We start from the raw sequence: 9,756 nt of genomic DNA on the forward strand, positions 1-9,756 counted from the left end.
TGACTTCCTCTTGGAGGTTCTTCAGGGGAGAGTTCCTTCGTTTTGTCATTTTTGCTAGTTTTCTGTCTCTTGTCACCTTTAGAAAGCTCGTTGTGCACTGTGCACCTGTTAATATTTCTCTGTTAAAGGAGGCTTATTGACTGTCCAGGGCCTGTCGTTTCAGGAAATATTCTTTTAATGGTGTCTCTCAGTTTCTCTTGTTGTGCCTGGGAATATTTTATTTCCCTACTCAGCGGTATTTGGGACTCGCTGTCTTGCACACTTCGGCTTGTTTCTTGGTGTAGCCTCAGGTATCCTTCAGGTTCTCTTCCTTCTGGAGTCCGTATTTTCTCCTTCCGCTCTTGCAGCTGAGAGTAATGTCCTTCTCAGTTTGATCAATGGGGCAGACGAAGTTTACAGAGCTCCCTTCCTCTCTGCCATCTTGGCTCCTTTCCTGGAAATCAGGATTTTTATGTGAAATTTCCTGCTGTTCAAATAATGGCAATTAAATGTAAATCTTTAAAAGTACTAATCAGAACAAAGCATGCTTATAGGTCATCAGCTTGCAACCTCAGTCTTAAGCATTAGCCAGGAAAAAGGAAAAACATACACCTGAGGAATGAAAATGTCTCTTTCCATCCCCCTCACCACATCCTATTCCTTTTTCATGAAGAATCTGGAAACGTTATGGGGCCACCTCCTTTCTCTCCCATCTCTCAGATGGTGTCTACCTTTGGTGGTTGGTCACAGTTGGTCCATCGTGCTAGATCTGTCTGAAAGCTATAAAAGCAGAAGGAGGATTGATGAATTGGGTAAAATTCATTTAAGAGTTTTTCACTGTAATTCAGGAGGGAGGAGTCCACTCACCACTAAGCCTTAAGTCTTTGGTTTCAGAGATCTACCACGTCTCCTGTTTGGTTTAGAACTATAAGAGAGTAGCTTTGAAATTTTTATTTAAGCCAAAAGTTGCATTAAATGTCTGCAAAGAAATTAATAGACAGATACTGGTACATACATGTTGGTCTCAATGCCTTGTTTTGGTGTGCTTCTAAATATGCTGCTTGCTAAAACAGAAATCACTTCCAGAAATAGTCCATGCTGGAGGCCACATTCTCCCTTCACCCTCCCCCCCCCCCCATGATTTATTCATTCAAATACTTAAGTACTTGCTCTTTAGATAGAATCCTCTGTGAGCTGGGGCAAAATATAAAGATGAAGATAGGGACCTGCTTTTAAGTAAATATTATGTTATTAAAAATTTTTCCTTAAAGTTTGATTATGTTTTCAGTAACCTTAGTCCCTCATGCCATAAAAGGAAGTGCTATATAACCTCATCATGAGAGATTGAAGCCTAACAATTTATATTCAGGCAGTTCCCACAGATTCATTTCTGGAAGTTACCGTTTTTTTCCCTAGTTGTCTTTGACTCCCCTTTTTTTGAGCTTATTTGCTGACACTACATTATTTTAAGTAGAAAGTAGCATGAAATTTTTTTTAATATAATTGAATATATGTATTTTTCAAGGTGTGGAAAAGTGTTAAGCTATGTATCTGATATATAACTTTATTCTTTGGTAATTATGGTCTCACCCTTGTGGTCTGGATAGATTTATGTTTTCCTTTAGAAGAATTTCGGAACAACTGGAATTACCTGAATTTAAATACATTTGGAAAATGATTAACGTATGGTCAGATGATTTTAATCTTTGGCAGTGCCTTCATTTCAAATAGTGTAAATTATAGTACTGGGAAAATATACCTTCTGATTATATTTTAATTTTTAAATACCTCTTTAATCTGAAAGTGTTAAAATGATAATATAGGAGTGAGCTGGATTGTTGGTTTGAACTACCCAGGATTTTAGTTATTCAGTGTTTATTATTCTGACTTCAGAAGACTCCTATTTTGCGTGAGGATGTTACTATACTGTAGTGTGCTGTGAACTTTAATTTGTCCTTTCCTTTAGGTGTTCAATTTGTATGTCTGTGTCACTTAGTCATTTTTTTAAACTTCTCTCAATCCCTGCCCCAGCTAGAATTCTGTAATGCTCCCACTTCTCCTAACCAAAATTGTTTATTTTATAATTTATCATTTTGGTGCGATTTTCTTTGATGCGTATTTTGGTTTTAGGATTTTTTTTCATCCCATTTTATTATTTGAATTAGCCACATAAGGTATTTGTTCATGTTGCTTCTTAAGTTCAGTAGCAGCATTTTACTTTAACAACCAAGTACCTAGTTCACAGTGAGTATGTACAGAGACCCAAACGTGTGATGGAAAGTCATTATACCCATTGCATTCTTTGCCCTGTTTTTTAATGTATTTTTAAAATTGGGTATATGTGGCATTTATTTTAAGCCATTTATTAATGACATTTGCCCACATTGCTTTAATAATCACCCAAGTTACTCCATAATGTTACAGAGGTTCTGTTGAGAATGTAGAAGTTCTTAGGATATTATGTTACAGTAAACTATTGTGTACAACAAAGTCTGTCCTGTTTTAGGCTCATATGAGACCTCTGTGTCCCCTTGTATCAAGGACCTAAAAGGCTTTTCTTTTACTTAAGATACAGAGTCTTATGTTGAAAGTTATACAAGAGTTTCTATTATAGATTTTCATTAAGTAAGCCGCTGCTTCTACATGTAACTTCTTTGCTATTTTGTTAAAATACTAAAGGATGCCACAAGATGGAGTTTGCCTGTTCTGATCTCTAAGAATCAGTAGTTAACATAAAGGTAGTATGTGTTTCCCATGCATCTACGATCATCTGTAAATTTTGGTTCTTCTAATGCTTGGTGAAGCATTCTTGACACTGATGCACACTTATGTCCTTTTCCAAAGTATGTTAGGCATGCTCAGTTAACAGCTTTCTTAGGATTTGGGTTGCAGTTCATCTTTGTTGGATACTATATTTTGACTTTTTCACCTATTTTGAGAAATATATTATTAAAAGATTTCATGCCTACTAGTTCAGTTAGAAGAACTGTCATTATTAAAATTATTATTAGGAGTAATGGCATTATTATTAAAATGAATGTAAAAAATACTTCAAACAAGAAAACACTGAGAGGAGTAAAAGTAGAGAGGCCTAGAAGACTTTAAAAAGAAAGTGAAATATTTTATTTATTTATTTTTAATGTTTATTTTTGGGAGAGAGCGAGCAAGAAAGCAGAGGAGGGGCAGAGAGAGAGGGAGACACAGAATCTGTAACAGGCTCCAGGTTCCGAGCTGTCAGCATAGAGCCTGATGCGGGGCTCAAACTCACAGCCTGTGAGATCATGATTTGAGCTGAAGTTGGATGCTTAGCCGACTGAGCCACCCAGGTGCCTCAAAAGTGAAATATTTAAAAACAGAACACTTAACTATAGTTTTGGTAGCCTTGGTATAGTTTTCAATTTGAGATATGTAATTGCAACTAGGAAAAAGCTATATGTGATATTCTGAACCCTAGTAACTAGGTTACACACTTTATAGTTATATAGGCTGTTTCAAAGTATTAACTTAAAAATTCATACTTGAGATACATAGTGGATAGAATTATAAAATTAGAAGTACATTACTTTATTACTGTATTTGTATACCTCTGAGTTGGATTTGGAAAGGATCGGATGGTGAGAGGAGAAGAACAGAAACTAGGAAATTCACATTTCTTTCTTTTTTTTTTTTTTGAGAGATAGAGAGAGACAGCACGAGCAGGGGAGGGTCAGAGAGAGGGAGACACAGAATCTGAAGCAGGCTCCAGGCTCTGAGCTAGCCGCCAGCACAGACCCCAACGCGGGGCTCAAACCCACAAACCATGAGATCATGACCTGAGCCGAAGCTGGATGCTCAACCGACTGAGCCACCCTGGCGCCCCAACATTTATTTCTGAAAAACTGGATGGGAGGGCTAAGTGCCTGGATAGAACTGCTCTTCCCACAGACCTCCTAGTGCTGCGGCTCTTGACTATGTTCTGCTCAGCTCTTCCTCCTCACAGTAGCCTGCGGTCTCAGGCAAGGCTAATTGATATTTGGACCTTTCTGAATTCCCCCTTTCCTTAAATAATTTTTGCAGACTTTTAGGTCTCTGCCATAGAGTTTTTATGCCCCAGATAGAAAGTTCCGTGATATGTTATAAAAAACAATATGAAAAATACCCTATGTGGGAATAACTAGACTCGGTTTAATTCCATTGAGCCCTTTAGAATTTGATTATTTTGTTCCTAAATATTGCAGCTGATAACATTCCTTTTATGATTGGTTAAATACATTGTACCAATAAAGATTTCACCTCATGTTTTTATATATGCCATAAATTGCAGAGTGAATCAAAAGTATTTTGTATGCCTTCTTTAAGGCATTCCGTGTGAAGATACGTAGGAATTTTGGTCATTTTGGTATATGCCTTATATGACTGCTCACACAAACACCTCTCAATTTACGTCTCTAATGCCTAAGGTTTGGAACGTTTCCTCCTCTCTGCCTTATTAAGTATCAGGGCCTGGCTGGCTCAGTCAGTGGAGTGTGTGACTCTTGATCTCAGGGCTGTGAGTTCAAGCCTCACAATGGGTGCGGAGCCTACTTTAAAAAAAAAAAAAAAAGTAGCACTTGTCATCTGATTACATATGGGCCGTCAGCACTGCTAAGCAGAAAGCGCGTCTAAGCATCCACTATGCAGGAATTTTCCATCTAAGAAGTGAGAAGCTCTGAGAAGCTTCAAGTGATAAATTCAGGTTATATTCTGGTATTTAGTCATTATTTCTTATATTCTAAAAGGAGATACTGCTGAACTAAATTATTCCATGTAGAGAAAGAAAATGTGATTCTGGTATATCAATAGGTTTTTTTTTTTTTTAAAGAATCTTTATACACACATATGCACACTCATTTTTGGCCCTGTAATACTCATTTTTGGGAAGTCTCTCTTAAGGAAACTACTAAAAATGGAGAAGCATCTTATATGGAAGGATATTGATCACTTTAGTTACAGTCAACAGTAAATGGAGGAGGCCATGCAGAGGAACGGAATATAATAAAGCTGTCTAAAATGGTGTTTCTGGGATTTATGAAAAAGCCCTTATGTAATAGTAAGTTTTAAAAGGATATAAAAGTATATAAATTATACACATTGTATTTGCAGCTATATGAGAAATACATAGAAAAAATAAGGAAATACCCCAAATTTTAATTAGTTGCTTCAAGTGATGGGACTCCAGGTGATTTTTTTTTCTTCCTCCTTTTATTTCCTTATATCTTATCATGAGCATATATTACATTTTTGACAGTAAGAAGAGAAAAACACAATAAACTTTAAAAAGAAAGAAAAAGTATGCCCTAAGATATTATAATTTATTCTAAGATGATATTTTATGTCATTTTGAAAGAATTACACTTTTGAATTGTGGAAGAATTATTTTTGCTTGAGTTTAGAAATGAACTCGGAAGCAGCTTCATGAAACTGTTACTCCATTTCTACTTGAGACCTGAAATGACAAACGTGCCCCAGTGCTTCTGGAGTACAGTTAAGATCCTCACACTGTTCTCTAGTCAGGTGCTGTCAGTCAGCTAAGCAATGACAAATGTGCCATCCGTTATAAATGCTTCTCCTATATGGAGAGCCTGGTTAGTGCAGCTGTTAAAAGCACATGCTAAAGGCATAAAATGGTTTCTAAAGAAGCTTCTTGTGTCTAAAAGTGTCTTAAATAACCACTATAACGTTGATGGAGTCATTGGAGTATATTTTATGAGTTAATAGTTGCCTTAAGTTTTAAACTAGCTCTATCTGGAGCGTGTATCTATGTTGCTTGTCATATAGGAGTATGAGTCTACTGTTCTGCCTGTTGAAGGCTATACTGTAGTTGGATATAGTAATTACTATCTGACATGCAAAAGTAACCTGAGCAATGAAGTCAGAATATATTATGTCACGAATGGTAGGGAGTACTTCCTTAAAATACAACAAAAGGAGCTGTGTGAAAGATTCCGTACCTGAAGAATGTTTATGAGAAGTCATGTTGACTGATTTTAATGTGATGATAGCTAGCTTTAATCCTAACCCCTCTCTTGTCTAAATTAAAAAATGAATGTAAAAAAATTGTTTTAAATCCTCCATGAGTAAAGATGAATAAAAGTCACAGAGAGACCAAAGCTGAAGCAGAAGCGCTAATGCACTTTTCGCCAGTCTCACTTTAAATTCTGTGCATCTCTGTTGATTTGGATTTAGAAGCTTTGAACCTTTCATCGTAGGTCTATTTACAGTCTATGAGTTTGGGCGTTGGACTCAGTTTTTTACAGATGTATGTTTGTGGTTCTTGGTAGTCTGCAATTAGAAGCATCAGGAAATTTCATGACTAATAGTTGTTACCCTCATTTTGAATGAGTACTCATGGTCATCACATACTGTCAAGTACTGCTTGTGGTATTGGTTTAAGGGCTGCTGTTAGTGTTTTGGGTCTGCCAAGACCAGCCTCTAAAGGATGTATACATAATGTATATGACAGCCTTCGGTTTCCTTGCCTGGTACCTGAGTGTTTTTAAAAAGTACACCTAGAGAGATTTTTTTTTTAATTTGGCCATTCGTTATAGAATACATTTATTTAAATATAAAAAGCTCGAGATGCTTCATATTAGGGTGGCGACTCAATTTATGTGTGGGATGTTTCATTGAGAGATGTTATTTTCAGTCCCCCATTTTTGTGAGCTCTGCTGTGAACTACAGACTGCAAACTGTGTGCATGTGTATGTAAAAGGTTAAGAGGCCGGGTAGCTGAGTGGGGTGCCATGCTGTTAGCAGACGACGAGGGCAGTGTTACTCACCAGGTGCACGCTGTCAGCTCTGTAGAAGATTCCATCTTCATGGAGTCATCTCGTGGTCCGCTTTTTCTTGAAGCCAGGTAACATTTCCCGCAACCAGTGGGTTGGCCTTGGTGGAGTTTTTCCAACTGGAAAAACTGAAACCAAAGGATTTTCTTCCCTAACTTAAAATAATTAATTAAACATTGCCTGTTGGAAGGAGTAACTCACAAGGTGGAATGAACCTGTGTTATCACTTTGCTTTGTAAAATAATACTTACGTCAGGAGTGATTTTTAATTTAATTTTTATTTTTTAGGAACTGGGGAGGATAAGAAATGGGAGTGCTGTGTGTTGTGTTGCCATGGTGACAAGCATGGAGCCCTCTGGCTTGTGTTATAGACTTGTTTGTAGGGGCGCGCAGACTGTATTTTGTGATAACTAATCTGTTTGTCACTCTTGGACTATTACTGAGGCAAGGTAGTTTTGTACAGTTGATATTCTTGGCTCTTAACGCTTTTGCATATGTCAGTGTCTTGGTCTTTTAATGATGTATGACTTTTGCTTCAAATCTGTTTGTTTCACGTAGTTGTAAAAATAACCTAAACTAGACAGTCTCTCTAAGCTCTTAATTCTATAAATTTTCTGTATCTCCGCAATTGTGTTCATTTAACTCAAACTTCAACGATACTTGAATAAAATATTCCAGCCTTTGCTCTAAAGCTTTATCCTCTCTGTGGTAAGCTGTCATACTTGAGACCCTTGAGGGCGCTTAGCAGTGTTATTAACTGAGCATGCTCACAAACTCAGTTTGTGGTCCAGGCTGTCCCTGTTCCTGTCATGCATAATATGGCTTCTTTCCCGTCATTTACCTTTCAGTCCATCATGTTTCATTATGTCCTTTAGTTGGTGCCATTGTCACTGCCTGTCTAACTAATATCAGGGTTGTTTTTGTTTGTTGTTTTTTATTATTATTTTCTTTCTTTAATCAGCAGTAACCAAATTAATGTGAGCTGGTAAATCTTCCCCATCCCCTTTGGGATTTTTTTTGGTAAATTTTTATGGGGCTCAGTGTTCCCAAGGTTGATTTTAAGCATTGCTCTTAGAAAAGTATTGTCACTTGTCGCTTAACTGCTTACAAGATAGCTTTCAATTCCCGGGGACAGGAGATTGTATATTTATATTGAGTCCCATGAAATTGACTCTCAAAATCGTGAGATCTCAGTTTTACCTCTGATTTTGAAGGACTGTGGTGGTGGTAAAAAGTGGTAGGTTGATTTGTCTATGTTCTCCATTTCCCATGTGAAGAAAACATAAAATTTTAGATGTTTGTTACTCCCAGATAGTAGCTAATTGTAAAGACGTCTGTCTTTATGAGTGTCTACATTATATCTTAAGATAATGATAATGTTAGCAATGTACATGTGGCTATATTGATAAATGATTTTGGTAATAAGCATTACTGTATGCAATTAGCCTGACAAGTGTGTAATACTTCCCTAAAAGTAGACTGTTCAGATAATTGGTATTTACTACTAATCATGTGTTGAACATTAATTATATTTTCTAACTACAGGCACGTGACTCAAGCTGACCTCAAGAGCTCCACGTTTTGGCTTCGAGCAAGTTTTGGTGCTACTGTTTTTGCAGTTTTGGGTTTTGCAATGTACAGAGCATTGTTGAAACAGCGATGATTAAAACAAAAAATACTGGCCCCACCAAAAACAAATACTTTTATGTATTTATGTATGCTTTAAATTCTGCTAGAAATATTGAGATATTTATACATGCAGAGTTACTTTATTAATATTTGTAATTCATGCATAAGAGTATTTTAATGATAGTTATAACTGCAGTATTGGCTAGCATTGGAAAGAAACAGCTTAACAGCCAAACTAAAATGGCTAGATTTCAGAGGCCAAAAGGGAATATTTTGTAAATAATGTACATATTCAGGCAAGATATGGTCTCCCACACTGAATTCTAGAAATGATGTTTCTAGACGTTTCTACATGGTATTGTTAGTGTTCAGTTGGCTCACTCTCCTAGGTCTCAGCTCAGAGATTGTATTTACTCATGGATCACTTATTTATTTCACATTTGACTCGGGATGATCCTCTGGGTTCTTCAAAGAGCACCAGGCACAATTGGCCATTTTCTCTCCATTTTTAAGAACAGGCGAGGTGTTACCGTCTTACACCTCCCCTGCAGACACTCATGGTAGGCCAGCCCTGAAGCCACCGTGCGGGCTAGAGAATTGCACAGCCAAGTGTCCAAGTGCTTCTCTGAGGAAGGAGTGAGTTCACGGCAATTAGCAGAGGCGTCGCCTGTATGATTATGTTGCTTCCTTTGTCTGTATGTTGAATTTTATAGCCCTTTCAATCAAATGAGGAAACAAGATTTGTATGTTATCCATGTTTTTAGTTTGAATAAACAGTGACCATTACTACTACTGAACCTCCTCCCAAAGCGTACATCATTCTGCAATGGCCGTGTCTGCTCCGGGCGGTACAGTAGCTGCATGTGTCGCCCGTGTTCTCTCTCTGGCTAGGACAACCTGGAAGCAGCACTTTTTTAAATGGTAAAGTAAATCTAATGAATATAAACTCTCATGACAAACCTATTTTTTTCCATCATCGACCTTTTCAAGTATTTAAATAAATAACTGCTGTGTACCGTGATCTTGAGTTTTTTTGTCTTACGGAGTAAATATTTCTGTACAGACGTGAACGCAATCCTCTGGCATCTTTCTCACCTTGAAAATTATTTTTCATTCAAGAAGATAATACTCATTAGGAAAGAAGACAAGTATGATTTATGATTTGTATTATGGAAGAGGAAATCTGTTTTAAAGGTGTGGGCAAATCTGTTCTCCGAGAAGGCCAGTTGTTTCCTCCTGCACCTAACTAACTAACTAACTAACTAACTAACGTGGTTTCTGCTCTGACTTACATGTTTGCTCCTCTAACGTGGGTTTCTTCCCTCTTTGCTGTTCCGCTGATGTT

The 9,756-nt window shown here is 37.2% G+C and overlaps 1 protein-coding gene across 5 annotated transcripts in view; it reads left to right on the forward strand.

Annotated features, from left to right (window-relative positions):
• The window catches only part of RHOT1 (ras homolog family member T1), a 61,388-nt gene extending 51,956 nt beyond the window's left edge, over positions 1-9,432 (forward strand). For 4 of the 5 annotated variants that reach the window (XM_029927675.1, XM_029927677.1, XM_029927676.1 and 1 more), the window contains one exon: positions 8,328-9,432. In XM_029927675.1, coding sequence (XP_029783535.1) covers positions 8,328-8,445 — 118 coding nt within the window. In that variant the 3' untranslated portion in view covers positions 8,446-9,432. The remainder of the gene's footprint in view (positions 1-8,327) is intronic. The other variant, XR_003904460.1, reaches the window with a different exon arrangement.
• The last annotated feature ends 324 nt before the right edge of the window (positions 9,433-9,756 follow it).

The sequence above is a fragment of the Suricata suricatta genome, chromosome 17 (genome assembly GCF_006229205.1).
Source record: "Suricata suricatta isolate VVHF042 chromosome 17, meerkat_22Aug2017_6uvM2_HiC, whole genome shotgun sequence".
Taxonomy (NCBI): Eukaryota; Metazoa; Chordata; class Mammalia; order Carnivora; family Herpestidae; genus Suricata; species Suricata suricatta.